Source organism: Amblyomma americanum, chromosome 11 (assembly GCF_052857255.1).
Source record: "Amblyomma americanum isolate KBUSLIRL-KWMA chromosome 11, ASM5285725v1, whole genome shotgun sequence".
NCBI classification, from domain to species: Eukaryota; Metazoa; Arthropoda; class Arachnida; order Ixodida; family Ixodidae; genus Amblyomma; species Amblyomma americanum.
This window is the reverse complement of record NC_135507.1, coordinates 8,497,405-8,520,669: the sequence shown is the minus strand read 5'-3', so window position 1 is coordinate 8,520,669 and position 23,265 is coordinate 8,497,405. Positions and strand designations below refer to the sequence as shown.

General features: G+C 44.2%; 3 protein-coding genes across 5 annotated transcripts in view; all 3 read right to left on the bottom strand.

Annotated features, from left to right (window-relative positions):
• Positions 1–4,162, bottom strand: part of LOC144111017 (2-hydroxyacyl-CoA lyase 2-like) — a 29,691-nt gene extending 25,529 nt beyond the window's left edge. The window contains exons 1-6 of the mRNA XM_077644101.1: positions 4,039–4,162; positions 3,811–3,934; positions 3,607–3,660; positions 3,365–3,469; positions 2,396–2,474; positions 1,443–1,534 (exon numbers count right to left, since the gene is read on the bottom strand). Of these exons, the coding sequence (XP_077500227.1) occupies positions 1,443–1,534; positions 2,396–2,474; positions 3,365–3,469; positions 3,607–3,660; positions 3,811–3,933 (453 nt within the window). The 5' untranslated portion in view covers position 3,934; positions 4,039–4,162. The remainder of the gene's footprint in view (positions 1–1,442; positions 1,535–2,395; positions 2,475–3,364; positions 3,470–3,606; positions 3,661–3,810; positions 3,935–4,038) is intronic.
• Positions 4,163–4,669: 507 nt separating this feature from the next.
• Positions 4,670–10,760, bottom strand: LOC144111299 (uncharacterized). Its single transcript, XM_077644550.1, has 6 exons — positions 10,443–10,760; positions 9,452–9,581; positions 8,065–8,305; positions 6,646–6,928; positions 5,806–5,949; positions 4,670–4,982 (listed from the first exon to the last, which is right to left on the bottom strand). Exons 1-6 carry the CDS (start codon positions 10,446–10,448, stop codon positions 4,701–4,703), a joined length of 1,086 nt encoding a protein of 361 aa, XP_077500676.1. The 5' UTR covers positions 10,449–10,760; the 3' UTR covers positions 4,670–4,700.
• A 2,481-nt stretch (positions 10,761–13,241) lies between these two features.
• Positions 13,242–23,265, bottom strand: part of LOC144110476 (uncharacterized) — a 30,193-nt gene continuing 20,169 nt past the window's right edge. Inside the window, exons 8-9 of one of the 3 annotated variants that reach the window (XM_077643388.1) lie at positions 19,975–21,439; positions 13,242–17,589 (exon numbers count right to left, since the gene is read on the bottom strand). In XM_077643388.1, coding sequence (XP_077499514.1) covers positions 17,177–17,589; positions 19,975–21,439 — 1,878 coding nt within the window. In that variant the 3' untranslated portion in view covers positions 13,242–17,176. Of the gene's footprint in view, positions 17,590–19,106; positions 21,440–23,265 lie in introns of all 3 variants that reach the window. The other 2 variants (XM_077643389.1, XR_013309850.1) reach the window with 2 other exon arrangements.

Sequence of the window (23,265 nt, the reverse complement as noted above, 5' to 3'; positions counted from 1 at the left end):
GATAATGTTCGAGCTGCAAATAGGAAAGTGGAGAGTCAGTCTGCATGCAGGAATGAATTCTGTTGATACTTCTTTACTGAAGTTGAAAACGTATTGTGGGCATTGTCTGCCCAGAGGAAAACTATTAACAACCATGGGAAGAAGTGTGTTTTCCACTCATGCTTAGGCACTGATAACTGGTTTAATATGAATAACACATTCCCTTTCAACTGAAGATACCTCTACTACCCACATACTTTAAGCAAGGATGTCTACAAAGCTAACTGTACAAGGAATAGTCTCCTTTAATAACTTTCTTGATAACTTCCACCTCCTGCCAATTAGCAAAGGTCGGAGGCACGCATAAGAAATCCCCTTCTGGCCTGCTTCTCCTTCTTTATCACCAAAACTGACTCTTGAAGGGGCTCTGAAAGGGGATCTCAATAAAGTTGTAGTATGCCTGGATTTTAAAGGATGCCACTTCACGAATATCCTCCAGCAAGAATTTTTTTTAAATCTTTTTGTTAGAAGCTGAGTTATTTGTAGTAAAAATTGGAATTTCTGTGTCTTTGCGTCTTTCCCTCTCCTCTTGTCACTTTTTGCACGCTGAAAGGTTGGTACGGCTCTGCCAGCCCCACCCACTTGGCACCATCTCCGGCTGGTGACGTGCACAGGAGCTCCACTTCCTGACACACCAGGGCGATGCGGCTGACTGGCTGCCGCCATGGTAGCTGAGGTACGTTTGAAACACTCTAACCAATAGCCAACTCTTAACCGACACACGCAGATGCACGACATGGAGGAGAACATGAGTTCCAAAAAGTGACCGAAAGGGGCTCACCAACTTTAGCACTCGATTGTAGGTTCTCTATCAAAGTGTATTATTTGGCTCAAGAATTAACGACAACACAATATAGTGACTGAGCGAGGTGATGTATGCTCCTTGGAAGGTGTTTCCGGGTCTCTTTAAGGGTCACCGGCAAGCTGGCATGCAAATGGAAGGAGGGATGAGGCAAGAAGAACAAATATGACCCCACAGAAGAGTGCGCAGCATTCTAAAAAGAGTAATGACAGATGATGATGATGATGAATCCAAAAAGGGCTTGGATTATATCCAGGACACTGTTGGCAAAAGCCACTGTCCATGCTCTTTTGACGAGGGCTCGTTGCTCCTCGAGGTCCGAGCTGGACAGGGACACTTCCCAGCCCTCCCAGATTGGCTGATTCATTATGCCGATAGTTATTTTCATGAGAAGCCCACACCATATGGTATAAGTCTGCCTTCTGCCCACAAAATCTCCACTGCATTGGTAAAGACTCAGGTTCAACAATGTGAAGCTCAGCTGGATTATTAAATGGCATAGTTTGTAGCTGCCGGAGGAGTGTCTGCCTCTCTAGGCAAAAATGCTGTAGCATCTGTGAGTAAGAAATGGGCACAAAATGTTCATTATTTGCCTGCTTACTTTGACGGCTGTCGCAGCTGCCCCTCCCAGTAACAGAAGAGGAGATTCTGCCATCTGAGCATTCTTGATCGCAGTCACAGTATTGGTCACCCCTGCAATAACAGTCAACGCACTGTTAACATGATGAAACAAACTTGAAACAGAAGTTGGACAAAAACCCCTCAAGCTCTAGCCTGCAAATGCAACAACTGCGCATACTTCCCCCCGTTAGAAAACGAGGGATAAACACACGCCAGCACTTACACTTCTTCTAGTAATTACACAAGCTGTCTAAGTAAAAAGCCAAAGTCAAAACAAGCAAAAATTCAATGCAAGAAAAATCTGCTGTGCAATCAAGCTTGTATCGTATGGAACACAAATCCTGGCAAGAAGAGTATGCATGTCGAATTGTAACAACTGTGACTTACTGATGTACCAAGTGAAGAGCAAAAAAGAGAACACGTACCAGGGTCAGTGTTTAAACAGGTCTTTTGCAAGGCACTCCAAGCAATTAACTAGCACAAAATGCAACAGAGGATTAAACTTAAAATGTAGGGATATACAGAAATACATTTTACCTCCTGTCTTCATGAAAAACAAAACTAGCTAACAGTCATCATCATCATACAAGACAGCATAACTGAAACAAGGTGCATAAAGGAGGAGAGACATGAAAAGATAAGTTGTAAGTGTGTGCATAAGCAATGTTTTTCTCTGTGTTCTAACAAAATACCCCTACCACGAAACTGCCCCTCTGATACTCATTCCACTCAAAGGCAAAATACACCAATCCAGCCATGCTCTTGACTTGATGTGAAGAAACGAATGTCGATTGATGAAGATGAAAAAAAAAAATAGCCTGCATCACTAAAATCATTTAATGTGGAAGACATTGCTAAGGACTTATGGTTTGTGTGTAGCAAAGACAACAGCTGGCAAACATTTCGAATGCACCATGCAGAAAAGCCAAATACCTGGTCCAGCTGTGACTGCAGCCACACCAACCTTTCCAGAAAGCCTCGCCACAGCATCAGCTGCAAAGACTGCGTTAACCTGTAGTGGTACAAACAATGATAAGTACCCGAAAATGAGATAATTAAGGCACATAAGGAATGCTGCTAGTGTCAAAGTCTGCGGAGCCTGGTTTGGAGACTGCCAACAAGGAACAGTTAAGTTGGTTGCACGTCAGCATTCAGGAATTGGCTAGGGAGGGTTGTTGCAGTTTTCAGCAGCACTGATTTTGTTGATACCAGGTTTGAAATGTGCACTCATGACCAATGAAATTTTCAGAAAACAACGCTCTCATTTATTCATTTATTTGAAGAATAGCACATGCCTCTGAAAGGCTCCGAAAAGTGGGGCCAAGGCCACAGATATATTTATAAAACACATCCAGAAGCAAATAAAAAGACAGAACAAGCAGTCTATTCTAATAAGAAAACAAACTTTGAAAAACCTGGAAGTGCCCATCAAGCACAAACACATTGGTTTTTGGAGCTATATCAGCTTATTATTCCACGTGGTGTCTCGAATCACACAATCAATGTACGCGTTTAAGGTACCAAGTTTCACTGCAAAGTGGCATCAAAATGATGTATTAGCCTTTCAATCATTCTTTACAATTTGGTACATATGTTTCAATGTGGTGAACTAGGTTACAGCACGTCAACTGAATAATGTTTACTGAAGCAAAAGCTATTGCAACGAATAATTTCCACAGCTTCCAAATAATTTTTTTTAGTGTAATGTTTAATAAATAATCAAATGATTTCCATTGGAGCAAGTTGCAAATACCATTCTAGCTGCGAGGTCACACAATTTTTTTTCTTTACTTTTAATGATACGCGATGCGCCGTTCGCCCCGCGGTTATAAAGCAAATGTATCGCGGGTTGCCTGAAGGCCATTACGAGTAGCAAGTAATGCTAACAGCGGAAGACAGTACCTCATGTCTTGTATCCACAACGCGAATGCCTTCACGCTCGGCCGCTACTAGGATCGGAGAGATGTGACCGCCGCTCAGGCAAAACAGAAACTTGACATCATGTGCCTGGGAGGAGGAGGAGGAAAAACTTTGTTTCAAAAAACAACTTGAGGTCGACACTAGGTGATCAGGGAGGAAAAAGCACGCATCACCTAACACGGTACGGAAATGCATGCATCGCAAGTAACGATAGAGAAACATACCTTCAGAACATCGGCTACCAGATCACCACCATGCCGCAAAGACGATTTGTCGACCTGCAGGCGAAACGTACACGTGGTTTAGCTGGGCTTTTCGAGTTCAAAGCGCAGTCAGTTTCGGATCGCGAGAACAACGCCAGCAGTTCGGGAAACACGCGCGGACGCATGCAAGCGCACGCGCGCCGAAGAGGAAAACGAAGCGCTCACCTTGAGTCGCAAGTTCGCGATCAGCGACAACTTCCTGCTAATGCCAGCGAGCAAACCACCCAGTACCATGACGGCGGCGGGAATCCACAGGTCTGCCAGTACTGGAGCGCTAAAAACAGTCATCCTGCAGATGGACAGACAGGTGCGGCAGTGATTTGCGACCTCAGCGGTTCAATCGCCCCTACGCCCAACCACGGGACAGAGTTGTCAGCTCGAGCAACAACACACCTGCGAGCATGAGGATGTAGAGATGAAAAAAACCGGGCAAAAAGCGAACCGATAGATGCACGCACGCGAACTAGCGTGCAGTTACCGCTAATCACGTGCTTGCTGCCTCCTCGAGTACGGCTAAGTAGAGAGCGTATCACCTACAAAAATATCGAGTATTAAATGTTCTCTATCGCCACCTAGTGGCGAAAGGCATTTTTTTTTTTTTCACTTACAGCGCGAACTATGAATTTTGTTTTAATTTCAGTAATGCTACACTGACTCAATTACACAAGTAGTTATGAAGTTGAGACAGTGAGTATGCTTGGTTATCATATGAAAAGAATATAAGCTGCTGCTTTTTTTTTCAGCAACTATATATACACTCGCAAAACATATATATTAAGCTAAGCTATTACTCTGAAGTTATCCCAGCATTCCTTTGACGCAAGTATGACCACCAGAACAATTTGGGTTTCATCAGTAGCTCTTCATGTAGACAGATAACGATAAAGATAAAGCAACAAACAGCAGGTGGCAATTATGTTGACCAAAGCAGCACTAAGAAAGGTGGTAACACTGATTAGTGGTGGTAACACGTGTGTGAATAATATAAAAAGCAATGGAAAAAGAGATCACAAAACATGCGCATCCACATCAAGTGTTTGAGTATTTATTGGGCATCACTCCACACTGTTTTCGACGCTGGCACGGATGTCATAAAGGCGGTCATAGATCTTCTCGTAGATGCGCCGGATTATGAATATTTCGTCAACCAGTGCCTGTGTGACCATCTGTACAAAAGCAAGCAGGATGACAAAGACGAGGCAAGTTCCCGTAATGATGGTAACATTTTCACGCATGTATCGATGCGCTGCATCCACGCAGTTGCCAGTGTAGACGGCAAACCAGGCATCATAATCAGTCTTGTTTAACACGCCCTGACCGCAGCTCAAATTCAGCACCTGCATATAAATATGCATATCCTTGTTCTAGCACTGTAGACATTACCACAGCTACTGGCATTGTGAGTAACAATGACTCCTCTATACTTTTCACTGTCTGAAGCACTTAACTCCAACAAAACTTGCCTGAAGCACTCAGTAAATCTGTGAAGCTTTGCTAGTTAAACTAAGAAACTTAATATTGTTCTATAGAGAAAGAAATAACAAAGACACAATATCCTACAAAGACTGCAAGTAACAAAAAAGCAAATATAGTTGTTAGAAAACAACAATGATATTCAATAAATTCGCTTCTAGTTACAAAAAAAAGAAAAAAAATTACAGATGCATTGCCCTCATTGAGATTCATTCTTGACACTCTTGAAATGCCCACACAGTACAAGGAGTGCAAGCACCACAATACAAACCCATTTCAAAATAAGGTTTCACGAGGACGAAAATAAAATCCTCTGCATATATAGATTCCGCACTTTCTCACTGCAGTATACGAATTGATAGTGGCCATATTTTCTGAAACTATAATCTAGTAATATTAAATTAGTAGCAGCTCTGACAAAGCCTATCATATTTCACTGGTTCAGTATCAGTAGCACCTGACACAATCTGCAACCAGCTAGAATAAGTCACTGGTAGTGGCTTTTTAGTTAGTGCTATTAAGTATAAATAATAGCGCAGAATAAAATTTCACCTCTTTATTGGCACAGCAGTTATGAGAACATGACTGTTGCACAGCTTTATGGCAAGGATGTTTGTGTTTCCTCGAAGGCATTTTATGAACTCAATTACTTAGGTTAACAAAATACTCAGACAAGCCTTTACACACCTCTTGGGAGCTGTTACGCTTGCAGCAAGAGTAAGGGACTGAGCAGCGTTCACTGCTTGGATTTGACCTTGAGCAGTTGAAGTACATGTTGCTGTTCCAGTCCCGAAAACTCCTCTGTGACAACCCACAGCACTGCAGGTCCTCCTGTGGACAGGCAATCAAGAAACTGAATTAACAGTAACTGATGAAGAGGACACATTCAAGTAATGTCATCACATGGATGCCTCTATAGCTTACAAGTAGCAGCAACATTAATACGAGGAGCACAAAGGGGTGAGCACTGATAGCTGATAAGTTACATATCATGTATGGTATGGTACGGTACGGTAGGGTACGGTACGGTACGGTACGAGTTGGTTCGGTACGATGCAGCATGTGGGGTTTACCGTCCGAAAGCTGCACAAGAGCTATGAGAGACACCGTAGTGGAGGGCTCCAGATTAATTTTAGCCATCTTGGGTTCTTTGATATGCACCGACATCATATAGCACATGAGCACTTTCACATTTCATCTCCAATGAAATTTGGCCCCACTGCCAGCCTGGTTTAACTGTGAAACCAAACTAAAATGCAACTGGGGATTCCAACTTGCGCCTCCTTAGGTATTTAAATAGGGCTGCAGCTCACTAAACCCCTTTCACATGACCACAGCGCGCATGCCTGAACCCTTCAAAGCTGATGCTGAAACTTGTGTAAGGTTACATGAGTGCCCCTTCAACTTTTTTTCTGTGTCTAGTATTCCTGTTATACACTACTACAATGGCTCCTCCCTACCAAGGCATCCAACATTATTAGCCCAGTAGCATGTTTTGTTGAGCATGCTTAATGAAACCGGGCCTGCCTGTATGGAATCAATGAGGTGCTGCAGGTCAGGGCTGTCCCGGTAGTGCAGGATGAGGCGTGTGGTGAGCGTGTTCCGCAGCATGCGCTTCAGCTGTGCGGGCAGTGAGAACACCAACAGGCCCACGATGAGGTTGAGCAGCAGCAGGGCCGTGATGAGCGATGAGTAGGTATTGAGCAGGCAGGTGTTCTCGCGCAGCGCCCCAACACAGCCGCAGAACGACAGCGCCACCAGCAGACCACCCACAATCATCACCGTCATCTCCATGCGCACCACGACCTGACTGCATGCAGTGAACCACCAACAAACTGTTGTCACTTACAGGCATGTGCGTTCATAACATTCAACAAGACATGTTTATTCATATGGTGAGCAGCAGTTATAGCAGAATTATAAAGTGCAAAGGCAATGTCAGTGCAAGGGTATGGCACGATAGCGTTAAAGGGTTAATGCCCATATATGGGGAATTGGTCATTCTTTACATTCATAGATCCCTAGGAGTCTTCACACCACTCCTGGTGCAGTGGTGCAGCAATTAAGCGATGTGCCACTGCCCTGCGATGGCAGGTGCTGCCACCGGTGGAGCACGTGCGACTAAGGTTGCTCTTCCTTAGCAACCTCTCACGACCAGTCATTAACTTAAGTGCCACCTACCATGGTGGGCAGGACAGGTTGTGATGACGCCACATGGTCGTGTGGATTTTTCGCCCACAATGCAGATGCCAACGACAGCACTGGATTTTCTGCAGAATGGCAGCCTTAACGCTGTTGCGTTAAAAATAGGTCCCTTGTAATGCTGAAAACTAAATTTCCTCCTCGGTATCTCCAAACTGCTAGCTCAGCTGCTAAGGGTGGCATATGGCAGGCCCAAGGCTACATGCTGCCACTGTGAGCATCAGCTGCCATTGATTCCATTCCAACACATTTATGCCATACTTATGAGGCACGTGGTTATGAGGAGACATTGTTGAAGAGAAAGGATGCCGTCTCCCCAAGGTAGCTTCAGCCTCCTCTTTTTTCATTGAACTGCAAGGATAGATTGACGGGAACACCCCTCCAAAAGCAGGGCAATGATAATCGCCGCTTTGCTAAAATCAGCATGCATCAATTGCCAACTGCCAATCAATTGCCTCTTTCTTCACTGTTCACCTGCTTTCTTTTACAATATGTCAGCTCATTCTTCTTAACTGCCTTCTGCCTCCTTCCTCTAGACTATCTTCGTTGTGCTTACTTTCTGCAGATAAATTTCATTATAAATGTTCTCGAAGTTCAGATATTCTGAGACTGTAACTGCTGTTCACCTTATTTTTAACTCTTGAGCCTTGCATTGAGTTGGAGCATTCTCTGTGCATATATTGTCACATTAAGTGTCAGCTTCATTTAACTTTTGTCTGCCTCAGTTCAGTGTTCTGGGCCTACCTGTAGATGTTCAGAACACCTTCAGATGGTTCTGGAACGCTGGCTCGTGATGCAGTGGCAATGTAAGCATACAGGCCTCCGACGAAAAGAACGAGGCCCAGGACCCAGAGGACGCAGTTCATTACAATCAGCGGGTAGCGCACAAATGGGTTCACGTCCAGGTCAAGTCCTGCTTCCGTGCCAAGAATGTCAGGTGGTGCCACTGCCGCATGGCGTGTTGTAGTTCCTCGTGAGCCAATATCTAAAACAAAAGTCAAAAGAAGGAAACCTGCATTTTTGATAACAAAAGCAGAGGGGCTTACACACAGAAGTTGCGTGAGGAAGACACAGCTTGACAATGAATAGCACAGAAATGCATTCTTTGCCTTGTATTTCGCTGACTTTCTATCAAAACTCACACTTTCGGAAAAAACGGATCGTATAATCAACAACTTACGCTACTTACTATGCAGAGTTGTTGAGGATCGAACTCTTCATACTCTTTCAATATAACATTTATTTTTCTTTTTTGTTCAAACTAGCTTGACTTAGCTTCGTTTAGAAGCATTTCGGCATGCACTGCTAAGTGTTGTTTATGTTTATGTTTATGGGGGTTTAACGTCCCAAACCGACTCAGGCTATGAGAGACGCCGTAGTGAAGGGCTCCGGAAATTTCGACCACCTGCACATTAAAGAACCCCAGGTGGTGCACTGCAAGTGCAGCCCTCATCAAACACAAGCAGGCCATTTCATGAGCGCCCTTAGAAGCGCAGATGTGGTGAAGTTGTGGCAGTATCAGTAACATATCAAGCCTTACAGCCTAAGCCAGCATTAGCTTTGGCAATTCATGAATTGAGTGGCCTTCATAATGTTGGGCAAGGCTGTAGGCACCGCATATGTACGTTACACATTAAACAACCTTTATAGTTGCTGCATCATTAAAACTAGGCAGTATTGTGGATGATAGATTGGTATCTATGTTTACGATTGGTGTGTGAATTATAGTTAATCATGAAAGTTAGCACGTATGTCCTCCTGAAACCCAGAGTGTAAACACTGGCTACAATATTGAACAATAAGGATATAATAATTTAGGTTCCAAAAAATCAATAAAATATCTCTTGCTGCTTTTCAATTACTTTTGACTGTGTGCTGAGAAAATGCCCTATATGGAGAAAGTCCTTCCCTCTGAGCAGAAACTGAATTATACGGGTCAGTGGAGAGTTAAATTGGGGCAACTGGTATCAACCAGATTCATCTGGAATTAACTGGGAATTGTTCGACAAACCACTTTTACCAGTTGGACTCAGCCTTTGTTCACCTAAGTTATGATCATTCACAACAAAACCAGGCTGCATGATGCCTTAACGTATCTTAACCAGAACAATGACAATGAACTAATACTAACCTTTCGTTTGGGTGCCAACAGAGATGCAGTTGGCAGCCATTGGCTCTTCTGGGGCTGGAGCATCCCTAAACTCCTCAGGCACATCATCATCATCAGGTTTGAGGAAGAGGCGCTTCTTAACTAGCTCATTCTGCAACAAATCACATAGTGCACCCATTGTAAATCCCAGTCACTTATCTTAAAAAGTAATGCCATTACAGCCCATACAATAGCATGCAATCTGAATGTCCTGCCTAAAGTCAAGCAGTTAAAATCTGCAAGGTGTTGCATGAAACATTGCACTACCTGATGCAAGAAACTTGTTGAATTAGCCAAATGAAACCTAGAAAACCAACCCATATTTTGCTTACATTTGTTACTGGGCACCTGTGTTATGTTTTTGTAAGTGCCCCTTCTGTAAGAACACCTTAGCGCTGAGGTGCTGTATTAAGTTTTCTCATTAAAGAATTATTGCTGCAGAGTTTTGACAGCTTAATGAACGCATATTTTCTCCTGAACTGAAATTATGAATTCCTTTTGTGTTGAGCCCCATTGTATGTAGTCTCATGTCATTTGAATGTTATCATGTTTGTTCCAGTTAAAAGGGGTAAATTTTTCCTGGCGTGATGGTAGCCTGATCTGCAATAAAAAAACGATGGTGCAGGTTACAGGAATTTTTCTCATGACATAGGAATGCAGTCAGAAAATAAAATTCGCACCAACCAAAGCATACATTGCAGATCTCAATTTCAGGCATTATGGTTCAGACACAAGGGAATCCCATTTTCTATAGATACTGTGGCGGCTGGACAAAAGCACGATGTATCCTAGTCTTGGCCACAAACAAGGCCAAAATCAAGGCAGCTTATTTAGGGTTAGCAGTTTACCTGATCCAAAGCCTACATCTCTGCTTGTAAACCTGCTCTCAAGAAATTTCTGCAGTTTTGATGCTCCACAACGTATGTGCAAACAATGAACACAAAAAAGGGTGTATCAAGAGGGGATCTCAAACCTCCATAGTCACTCCAAAGGCAGTCTGGCTCGTGGCTAACCTGAAGAGTCTTCACGCCCAGACACACTTCCTCTTCTTTAAAACAGTGGGCTTCCTGGCCATAGGTGTGCAGCAAAGGACAAGATAAATCTAAATCAATATCAAGAATGCATTTCCAATCCGTGCTGTTTGTTTTTTTCTTTCACATGAAAGTACACCTTCATTTTTCCTAGCAGTTTTCTTATTTACACCAGCCATCTCATGGCTGAATCTCAGAAGAAAATCACAGAAACTCGTTTCTTTCACTGCTATAGCCGATGAAAAAATCATTTTTTTTGGGGGGGGGGGTGGGGGGGGGGGGGGGGGGCACAGTGTGTGTCGCATCTCGGCAGACACCTGAACCGTGCCTTGAGGGAAGGGATAAACGAGGGACTGAGAGCAGAAAGGAAGAAAGAGGTGCGGTAATAGAGGGCTCCAGAATAATTTCGACCACCTGGGGATCTTTAACGTGCACCGACATCGCACAGCACACGCGAGCCTTTGCGTTTCGCCTCCATCTAAATGCAGCCGGCGCGGTGGGTTTCAAACCCGGGTACTCCGGATCAGTAGCCGAGCGCCCCAACTACCGAGCCATTGCGGCGGGTGCAAATTTTTTTTCTGCAACAGGGAGACAGTGCAAATGCCTAATCTTCACACCATGCATTGGCTTTATAAATGTTTCTCTTCACAAATCTCCTCTGGTCCTCTCGGTGCTTCAAAAAATAAAAACCAAACCTACAAAATTAATGCGCCAACGACCTGCAACCACTCGCCGATGTTTGACCAACCACTGATTTCCAGAGTTAGCTATCACCACTTTCAATACCTAGTTAGTAATGTCATACCACTGATGCAGTAATATTTTTTTTTCTGCTGTACCAAGAGACTTGGGCCTCAAAAAATTTACTCTCATTGCATAAGTTGCAACTTCATGGTTCCATAGTGTCTGAGGGAATACCCCAAGGTGGAGCAAGTATCAATCAAGGGAGTAATTAGAGAGTATGGCTGCACTCAGATGGTGTTAATTACCCGTTTGAGCAAATACCCCTTTGACTGAAACTTCATACCCAGAAGAGAAAAACAATGCACCCGAGAGCTTTTTTTACTCCTTTATTCACACAAAAACATCATGTGCCACCTAACCTGGTGACTAGCAAAGAGCAATAAACATGAGATGTTAGACTAGTAAAAATCTCTGCTGGCATGAGTGAATTAAATGGCACTTGGAAGTGTCTTTTGGGCAGCATGAGTGAAGTACAATGCACGCAAGCGGTGACGGCGCCAACGAGAATTTCCTAGTGCTTCCTTCAGACCAAGAGAGTAAGTTAATCTCTCATCGCTGTATTTAGTTTAAGTTTTGGTCTTCTGAAAAAGAGTGCACAAAAGTATCATGTCATCCAAAATTCAATCCCACCCCCGTCTTTTCCATGTCACCCCACTATGAATATCCTGGCACTGTCCCTGCATGCAAGTGGTTTACAATAGGACTCTCTCAGAGCACTTCCTCAACATCAACATAATCAACATAATATTTAAAAAAAAAGGAGTAAGAGGTCTTTGCTGTAAAATATTTGAACAGCAGAAAAAGACACCACAAACAAGCACCTAACTCCTAAGTTTTTTTTATGGCCTGTAGACTGTCATTAATTCAAAGAGTCTGTGTAATTGATTTGATGTTTCAGTCCCAAAAGAAACATTTGCATTAAAAATGCTCCTTCTAATTTAAACAATTTTTTGGTCCACTCCAAATTCAAATTATAGTGCCCTGATGTGGAACTGTTTTTAAGGCACTTTTAAGTGCAGCATCATGGCTTGTGTGCTATTTTAACACATGAAGATAAGGGACACTCAGTCGATCAGGAATGAGAAGCTTGCAAGCTGCAGCCTATGCACTTGCTACCAGTGCACGCATGGACAATTACCCTGGAACACTCCCAAAAAGCAGGCTAAACCCATCCATTTTTCGAGTGCACCTTCTGGGTTGACCGATGGCGCTGACCTCAGCATGACCTACAAAGCAAACGAGGAGCACAGTGGAGGATGAAAGTACGCCAATAACAAAGATAGCGCAAAGAGGAAAGCAAATGAGGAGAGTGTGGTGCGGAGCATGAGCAGGAAAGCAGTAGAGTGTATGGCGAGAGAAGGCAACAGTGGACGAGGAGGAGGGTACTGCAAAAGCAGTGTCAGTGGTGCTCCGTCTGTGGCGGCAGCTGCTGCGAAACGCACCGCCGAAGGGAAAGCTCGGCAGCAGCAGATCGCTGACCACACTGCTGAAGCTGGAACACAGGGCCACCTCTATTCAGCACTGCATGCTCCCTCAACGGTTGCTCATGGTTCAAATACCACAGCACCTGCGCTTAAATGTTCTAACGCCGAGAAGCGCAATCACCGGCCACTTTCTTAGCACACAAGCAAAAAAACAGCAGAAAGAAACAGAAGCCAAGCATTTGCATCAAGTGCATAATTCTATAAAATTCAACGCAAGGCAGTTTTCAATGAAATATTGGTTTCCAACAGCATGTCACAGCTTACTCTTTCATAGAAAGTTGCATTAGACAGCAGGTAAGTAGAACACACAAAACCAGTCCCGGTACCAAGGAACTAAGCTATCATTTATTAGTAAATCTCATGGCACAAAGCTGAGAGAAGAGGCTGCTCCAGTTGTAGCTGTACAACAGACTTGACACATCACATGCAGTAATCATTACCATCATTATGAGGGGAGGAGCCAATGATGATAATGATGTGATCAAGCACAATGTTCTGCGAGCAAGAAATCAATTAGGAAAACAAAACCCGCAGAGAGACTTTATTATAAAGCATGCTAGGGGTAAACACGCAACCTCCACACAAAGCTTTCTGATTTCAGCTGGTAGTGTACAGCAGCGTCTCTGCAAACTGCAGACAGTGTCATCTGAGGCACAAGCAATTTCTGCTTATTCTTTAAAAGACACCTGATATTCGATGTTGGTGCTAAATGAGCATATGTGATGTGACCAAATGCTTAAGAACCCGAGATCTTTAAAGGGACACTGAGGAGAAATTGAAGTTAGCTTATATCGATAGAATACCAGCTTCTGATCACAAAAACGCCACTCTTACTGAAAACAAAGCTCTTGTAAAGTAGAAAATAGCAAGAACCAAAATACAGGTATCGCCGCCACAGGCCAATCTTGCAAGTACAAAAGTGCTGACATCATGGGACAAGAGACACCCCCTTTGAGGAATTTTTCTTTCTAAATAGATGCCACGAATCTCTGAGGCTGACAAAGGAAGGCTGCACGGTTCAATATTGAAATGTTTTTTTTTGAAACCGATAGTGCAATTTTATCCCACAAGGAAGACAGACAAAAGATAACCTCAATGTTGGAAGCAAAGAAAACTGATGCTTGGCAGCGCCACAGGCGGACAGGAGAGTTTCGGTTTGTTATGGCATTTCGCGTCTATGAGCTTTGCGTGCCCCGTGATTTTGCTTTTGACGCGCCTCAATTTACAAGCACCGAAAAGCAGAGGAACTCCAAGTGCCGCTTCAAGTGCTAGTTAACCTTTGAAGGAGCCTGTTAAGGCTGGCCAGATGATAGCTACAGTCGATGAAAAACTATGATGGCACAATGGTCAGTGATCGTACAAGGCAGTTAGCAGTATAAAGAGCACTTGTGTCTTCGTGCGCTCGCCCGGCGTAACGTTCCCAGCTGTGCCAGTCAACTTCAAACTACTTAACGAAAATCGTTTATTAGGGACGGGAAACAAAATATGACGCAGTTAAGAAAAAGAGATTTGGAACCTGCAGAGACTGTGCTCTCCTCCAACTCATTTGTTTGTGGCTCCATTCAATAGCTTCCGCAGTTGGGGGGAGCTGCTCTATTCGAGCTCTCGGCTAATTTAATCCATTCACAGTACACATCTGAAGGTGCATGCAAGTGAGCGAGGGAACGCGATCCAGTGGACCCCGTACCTCCAGAAACGCGAGGAGCCCGTTGAAGTGTCGTGCGTCGGCTTTACTTTCAAGCTGCCGACTTTAAACGCGAGCACCCTTGAGCACCCATCCGTTTTTTAAGGCGGAAAAAAAAAAAACTGGCCCTTGCAACCCTGGGAAACCTCTTCGAAGCCACCTGCTGCACTGTGCAATGGACTACACGGTGCAACGACGCCGTTCAAGGAATCACAATCCATTGGCCCCAAAGCCTCAGACAGCCTCCGATGCGCACGACGCGCCGACCTCGTCTTCATTCCTCGTGGCTCCCCACACTGGGTTTAAGATATTTAATTAGCAACAGCTGCTCACTGAGGAAGGGGGAAACGACCTGCTGGCGCCTAACCTAACTGTGCTCCCTTAAAAGCATCGCACGCTCTGTGGGGCTGAGGTTGCTGCAATGCAGGCCGAAGTTTTTGCGAGAACTTCGTTGTCGGGTTCAGGAACGGGATCCATCATAACGCTGGCAAGACGCCGGTGCAAACGCAAACGAAGCGACGGTAGCAACCCCCGATAGTTGCCTTCAACGTACGGTGGCGGTAGCTTTCATTTCGGCTGCTGCTAGACCGCACCGCTAGGCGCCAGAAATCACGGAGTCTGCATTTACGTCACATTTCATGTCACTGCGTCCTATGATGTCACAAGAGTGCGCCGTGACGTCATAAGGGAGCGCCGAATTTGAATCGGAGCAGCGGGAAAAACTTTTTTAACTTCGAATACAAATTTCTCTGAAATAAATGCATCTTTCGCTCCCACACAAGCGGCAACAAAGCCACGAAATGCCGAACTATCAGATTTTGCTAAAAAAAAAATATTGATAGAGTTCTCCTCACTGTCTTTAAAGGGGCTGTGAAGGGGGCTCTAATAAAGTTGCGGCATGCCTGGGATATTGAAGCACGCCGCTTCACGAATAGTGTCCAGCAAGGATTTTTTAAATGCGCTTTGTAGAAGCTGAATTACCTGTAGTTAAAATTTGAATTTCAGCGTCTTCGCGCCTTTCCCTCTCCTCTCGTCACTTTTTGCACGCTGGAAGCTAGGCGCTCCTTCGCCGACCTCCCTCTGGGAGCGGAGCTTCCCGACCCGCCGGATATAAGCGGCTTATTGGCCGCGGCAGCTGCCTGACGTCTGGAAGAATCTAACCAATGGCCACCTCTCACTTTGTCTACGCAGACACGGGGGACGGAGGAGGGTGTGAGCATGAAAAAGTCGCCGAGAAGGGCTCGCCAACTTTGACGCGTGACACCTAGGGACTATTACTTGGATGGAGGCTTACAAAGAGGATTTAAATTAAATTGAAACAGATCAGCTGGCTACTCAAAAAAAAAAAAAAAACAAATCAGTACTCAGTGACTGGCAGAAAGCAACATGGACTGAGAGAACAAACTTGAGTTAATGACATTCTAGCAAAAGGTGGAACAACAAAATAGACTGGGAGGGGACATGTAATGTGAAGAGTGGGTAACAAATGGCCTGTTTGGGTAACAATGGATTCTAAGAGTAGATAGCAGGAGCAGCGGAGATTCAGTTGGGGATATGAGATTAGTAAATTAGCTGGGATGAGACTGGTTAACTGGCACAGGACATGCTAACTGTAGGTCGCTAAGAGAGGCCCTTGTATTGCAGTGTGTGTAACCTGGCTGATAATGATAATGCATTTGCAAGGAAACGTCGACTAGACACTCTTTAAGAGCAATATTTTCGGAAATCCCAAGCAGTGCACAATTCTTGTAAATTTTACCTCTTCTTCACGAAAATTGCTTATTTGTCACGTGAAAAGGCATCAGTTCAACATCTGATAATGACCTGCCCACAAGCTTCATGCTCCTGAATAAACTGTTATTGTCCTTAAAGAGCAAAAGTGTCTGATTGAAAGACTGTGCAGAGCCACTCTCAATACATCATTCTTGTCCTAGATGGAGGAACACTTGGATGAAAAATAAAAATGTATTTCACTACTCTCAACACTAAAAGAGTTCAAAATCTGATTGGCTCATATTAACTTTTTTTTTGTAATGGGTCAGCACAACACCCCCCCCCCCCCCCCCCCCCCCCCCGAAAAAAGTACATGAACTGTTTGGTAATTGTAAAAGAATTTGATTTAACAAAGTTCATTTTAAAAGGAGTCCGCTGCAATAGTAGCAAATGTAACAATATTAATAACGCTTACTAGAAACTGAAAACAATTTTTGGGAAATTATTCCGCAGCCCTCCACTACGGCACCTCTTCCTTCCTTTCTGCTTTCACTCCCTCCTTTATCCCTTCCCTTACGGCACAGTTCACGTGTCCAACGTTATATGAGACAGGTACTGCGCCATTTCCTTTCCCCAAAAACCAATTATTATTATTAATCAAAACATCACAAAGAAAGATAATCAGGATACTAAAGCCTTGCCATCAGTGGAATTGTGCACTGTGCTCACTATTCACTCTGTTCATTACTTCATACTGCTAATTCATTTTTCCTCTGATGTTGGTAAATACCCTAGTTAATTGGTGTCAAATTAAAACCAGAATTTTTAAGTGACAAATTTTATCTGCAATAGAATTTAAATACTGCCAAGCATTAAGTGTTTTTCTCATTACGCTAGCTGATACTGATAGGCTGTGTGATCGGCTGATGGGCTCACAGCCCAACTTCTTCAGGGCTACCACAAAATTGCAATTTTATAGAAATAAGACATCAGAAATGTTCAAGGTAATGATAACTCTACTATAATTTTTTGTGAGGTCACATCAATAACGTCAAAACTTTATGATATTAATCTCTATTTTCATTATTATTGCCCATGAAACTTTTGATTGACAAAGCAATGACCAAGCAACACTCATGCATGCTGGGACATTTCTGAGCAGCACAGCCACAAGTGCATCCCTATCAATCAATTCTAAATCACACATATCAATCACAGTCACTCCCCAAGAAATGGCTCCAAGTCCTTCTTCTCCACAGCCTTGCCCAGCCAAGGTTGTAATACAAGCTCTTGGAGGAACCAGCGCTGCCAGTCGCGCCCCATGGCCGACACCAGCAGGTAGTGGCCGCTGTGGCTGGTTTCGCCCCGGATGTGAACCTCCTGGACGCCGGACCAGTCGCGCAGCAGTTCTTCCACTTCTTCTGGGCTGTGGCGCAGCAGTTCCATGAACTCTGGATGGTTCACCTGAATGAATGGTGACAGAGTCAATATTTTCACAAACTTACCTTTGCGACAAACTCACTGTCATCACGAGCTCACCGTCGTCTCAAGTGGGTAATGGCAACAATAAAACACAAACAAGTCAAACTTCAAAAACTAGCTGCTAATAAGGAAAACTTATACCGGGTGACCAAACTGGCAAGTGGGGCAGCAGTCAATGCGGCTAGTGCAGCCAGCAGTTGTTGAATTAAACAGCTTTGGCTCACAAATGCTCCATGCATGGTAGCACAGTAACTACCACATTTGGTACCTAAGCGCAAGTTACCTGTCTTAGTCCCTTACGGCAGCAGCAGCAAATACACCAAAGCAGTCCAACAGAGAGACCATTAGCCCTGACGAGTAACAATTGTGTTTTCAATGTCTTCATATTTCTGTATCATCAAGCAATCAAACTAACTCTGGTGGTTATCACAACAGTCCAAAAAATGCCGCTAGTACTGCAGCACAACCGACAGGGCGCCAACAGCAACTGCAGTGTCACAGAGTGCATGGCGACTACAGAGGGCAGTGCCAACTGCTGTCTGATCAAAGAGGAGGTGGTGAGCCTTTCAGTAGCTTTGGATTTTAAGGATAGTGAAAGCAAAACTAACACATCAGCAGTAGAGACGAGGAAGAGTAGACCAGAGTAATGGCAGCGTAAAAGTAGAATGGTGACGAACTGTCTCAGAGATCGAAGTAATATAGCTTAGAACATGTACAATAACCTTGAATGGAGAAACAGATTAGGACTCAAATTAAGTATATAAAAAAAGTACAAAATAAATAGAACAGCTACTTTAATGAACTAGGCAAGGTGGTGCTCACCACCATCCTGATTCAAATATGATGCCAATAGTACCTACCTACAATGGCATACATTACGATGAAGCCTCAAGACATAATTGTCAATTGTTATTTGTGTTGATAACAGAAAGGTGCACACAATAAAAGGGGGAAAAAACTCATAGGATGGTTAACACTATCATACAAGATTCAACAACGGCTGTTTGCAATGGTGGATATACATACTACTACTGTTTGTTCATTATTACTAAGCTTTCTCTTTGCTAGAGTGCATGTAACATCACTGTGCTTAGAACACTCTGCAAGGCGCATCACCATGATGCACTGTAGTGCCGTCAAGCGTGACGTCATTGCGTGATGAGCAATCAGCATGGCGTCCTGTAGTGACAGCACGCGTAATGCCATGGCTTCCTGAACGATCAGCCTGACACGGTGTTACGCCAACAACACCGACACCACATAATCGGGAAACATACCTTTAAAGGGACTATGCAAAGAATTCAAAGTCGCTTGTAAATGTTTTCTATGTTTAGAAATGATGCTAATGAGCATTCACACCAAGCATAAGTCTTCGGAACTGAGCCGGCAATTTATTATAAATTAAAAAAAAACGTGTTTTTTAAAATTCGCGGGCCGATTGGTGTGCTTGTAGTGACCGATTTTGGAACTAAAATCGTGGAAGAAAGACGTCACTGTACCATGACGTCACCAGGCCACCACACGCTGTCATTCGCTGGAGCTGCGGCAGCCACGACGTCATGGGCACACTTCCGGTAGCCGTGAAAATCGTCTGCTCGTGCCGCCACGCGACCCTCTCGGGCAAGGGCGGGCCAGGGCATTGCCTTCGCGCATATGGTTTCAATTTTCCTCCGCCGCCTCCTTCTGTCGGGAGTTCCGGAGCCACTCGCACAGCTCTTCGTGGGCACGCATAGGGCTCGATGCCCACCACGGCCGTAAGAGCGAGAAGTCGCACATCGAGGTCCGGGTTTATTACTGCTAACTACAACAGACGACAAGCAAAGAAACCAGATGCGCGTCGCAATCCAGGAAGGCGAAGAGAGACCGGAGAGATGCCACCACGCCGCCAATGCTGCTGCTGGAGAGCTAGGAGCGACAACCGGAAGTTGCAAAGCGAACGTCATCTGATGACGTATTCAAAGGCGGGGCCCAGTCCCAGACCTGTTTTCTTTATTTTTGTCTGGTGCCCCGCGTGTACGAGTTGAGGGGGAGAGGAGGAGCGTAATTTTTAATCGTCTATATCTTCGTTGGTATTGATGCTAGCTTAAAAATCCTTGCGTTGGGGTGACGAGTGATGAAATGCCTATCTCTCGTCTGCTTTACGTAATCTCAATTAATTTATTGCATAGTCCCTTTAACAGCTGCCGCTATAAAAGGAATAGGCAGGAAATTATCACTTGAAGAGGCTCAACGCCTCCCATTCAGGACAATATCATTAGTACATGGTGTAGTGCAATGAGTAACTAGACTGCATGCCTGCACAACGAGAATAATAAACGGATGTGACGAGCATGGCATTATAATTATATAAACATAAACTGTCCTTACCCTTATGGTGACTGAGACTGGAAGCATTAACTCTTATCTGGCATGAAACAGCTGAATCAGTCTCTAATCTGACACACACATGTACCTGAATGCGAATGGGGTTTCCTTCTTGAACAATTTGAAATGGCTCGTGAAGCTTCGGATCGCAGGAAAGACCTAAGTGACACAGATCTCGGGTAATTGCAAGCAGGCTGTAAGTCCTCACTGCAGCCATGGTGATCGTGCGAGTCATCGAGGAGGACCACTTGCACTGGTCGCATCGCGGAAAATGCACTTTGGTGCCGCACAGGTGTTTCAGAAACTCTAGCACTAAGTCACCAACGGTAAACGATTCGCTGTCGCAAGGGACATCACCTGCAGCTTCCATACCATACCCATTCATGACTTCTTTTTGCTGTTGCCCTTTTGAAATGCCTTTTACAGATTCCTTAAAGATACAAGACAAGCATGGCTCACAAATTGAGGAGTGCTTAGATTTTGGACTTTTGAGAAGTTCATCCTTCAAAGCCCATTTGGTCACAACTTCGAAAGCTAGGTTTTCAGCAGACCTCTGTGTTGCTGACTCTGCTTCTTTTGCTTCAACTTCTGTGTCTTTGGCAAATGCCATGTTAATCTTGGAAACCAAAAAATTCTCTGGCATCTTTTGAGGAACCTTTGCATTTTGTGATGAAAGGGCCTTGACGAGTTCCAGCAAAGCATCAGCCAGGGCCCACGGAAAACTACAGCTTCGCTGTTTGTCAGACTCTTCGCCACTGCTTGTATACGTCACCATGTACCATGCGGAAATCATTTGCAGAAGCACCACTTTCCTCTCCACATCAGTGGACATGCCCCTGTCCTTACAGGCAGCGTCCACACTCTCAAAGAAATGCTGACGCGTTGACTTGACTAAGTGTTGGTACTGCTTTGCGACCAGCTCCTCAACATTGTCCTTCTCCTTCCTACTCTTGTTGATGTCGGAGACCCTGTTCACGAGGCCAGCAACCACTTCTCCCTCGCTTCTGATCCCATGCTGATCCAGGATTCTCTGCATCTTCAATGCATATTTGTCGAGCGAACGCTCTGCGCTGTCCTTATAATCCTGCCAGCCTGTATACTCAAACAGCTTGCTTTGGCAGTCGCTTTCGACAAAGTGGTTTTGAAAGTCGGTGCTGACGACTGCTTCCAGCGACCGGTGGAGGCGGTAAAGTTGGCCCAGGATTCGCTTGGACCGATAGGTATTCTTGTGACACCCCTTCTCCATGAAGTCTGGGTAAAGCGGGGGCTTCGCCTGCTTGTCAAGGTGAGACGCCGCCCCGGTCTTGGCAAAGTCGAGGCACACTGAGATCTTGTCGGCAATCTTCAGGCAGCAGTCGGAGAAGATGCCGTCTGGAAGCTGATCAGCCCATGCGAGATGTGCATTGGACATGACACCGATGTTGTCGTTTTTGATATAGTTGCAGATGAACTGGATCATGGCTTCCTCCTGCATTGCAAAAGGTGTTCAACGTGTCACAAAGTCTCCTCACCCCACACACCAAGAAGCAATGGAGATTCAGGAATATAAGAGCAACACCTTTCAGGTTTTAACCAAAATGTAATGAAATCGAAGTAAGTTCTTCCGCAAATCTCACAACCTGTTTCTCTACAGAGCCATCACAGTTGAACTAAGAAATTACACAAGTGGTTCATCACTGGATGAGGAAGTTCTGTTTCATCATCACTAGAGGTGCATGGTGTTAGCATAATTTTCAGCCTCATTTCACAGAACAAGTTATTCAGTTTTATGTTTATGTATCTTGACAGATTTTTTCATGAATGAACACCACCAAGAATATATAATTCTGCCAAAATGTTTCATCTCGACAATGCACTGCTGTTTTACAGAAACTCCTGCACGGCCAAAAGCCAGAGTAATTCATTTCCCCAAAATCACCTAGTGCGCATGTCGCTCTTGCTGCCACCGGACCCTTTTTTCTTCGTTGGCAGAAGTGCAACCCAAAAACAGTTTACTACTCTTCCAAGTCTTTAGTCACCTTCCAATTTTTTGCAAATGTGATGTAACATCATCAAAGCATGAACCAAAAGAATGATAATATACTCCCCGAGCAGCATGACGTGGCAACAAGGTTCATTTCACATTAATTTCGTTCTCAAAGCAACAAGATTCCAGTTTAGCATTTTTTACAAATACTAAATACTGCAGCCATGCATCAGCTGGTCAATGCATAGTTTTTTAAACAATTAAAAGAAATGCACAGTGGGCATAAAATTAAAATAAGGTTATAAGCTAAAATAACTTTAAAGTGATGCTTCCTTGGTGTGGAAAAGTTGCCCTGGATGCTCTTCTTGGAACTGGAATTCTAGCGTTCCTATCTGCTCTATTACAATTCTGAACTCAAAGTGCTCAACTAAAATTGCACATGACTTTCATCCTAGTTCAAAAAGAAATAAATTGTAAATTATGGGGTTTAACATCTCAAACAAACATGCAGACTATGAGGGACACAATAGTGGAAGGCTCCGGATTAAGTTAGATCACATGGAGTTTTTTAATGTGCGCTGGCATCCCACAGCCTGGAGGCACCTTTTGCACTTGCTTGACTTCCATCAAAAAACAGGTTTGATACCAGCCGCAGCAGTCGCATTTCGATGGAGGCAAAATTCTAGAGACCTGTGTACTGTGCAATGACAGTGCACATTAAAGAATAACACCCAGCAGTTGAAATTTCCGGAGCCCTTCACTACAGCATCCCTCACAGCTTGAATCACTTTGGGACATAAAACCCCTGTAAACCATTAAAAATGTGGCCGCCGCGACCACCATTTGAACCCGGGTCCTCTGTGTCACCAGCTGAGCGCCCTAATCACCGACTCATTGCAAGTAAGCTTTAGTTGCAGTGTAATGCAAAAAGAAAATTGTACCTCAAACTAGTCTCGGCCAGTTCACTGTTATTCTTAAGAAAGCTTGACTTCGGTGAGCCATGAAATGCAATGGAATAAATGCTGAATGCAAACCTCACCAAAGCAGAATTTAACTAATACAGTTAGCTTTTCACTACAAAAGCCTCCGTATAAAATGAGCCTTTCCTGTTTAATAACCTGCACTGCCTCATTGTATTTCACTTAGCACTCAACTAACACTCCCCTCTGTTTGTGGCAGAGTGCCTCCTTGCTACCCTCTACCGTGAAAAAATTCTTCCCGCCCACTGTGCTTGTCAAAATGGCTGGTTCTATTCCTGTATAAAATTTTGAGGAAATTTTCACGACCATTACAGTTATTGCTTTTTTTTTTTGCAGCACAAGCAGAAA

Bases quoted from the DNA above. Each gene is read 5' to 3' on its own strand.
- LOC144111299 (XM_077644550.1), bottom strand. The intron at 8,306-9,451 runs GTTAGTATTAGT...CTTTTGTTTTAG, and splicing joins TGTTGGCACCCAAACGAAAG to ATATTGGCTCACGAGGAACT. The intron at 4,983-5,805 runs GTGTGTAAAGGC...ATTTATATGCAG, and splicing joins AGCGTAACAGCTCCCAAGAG to GTGCTGAATTTGAGCTGCGG.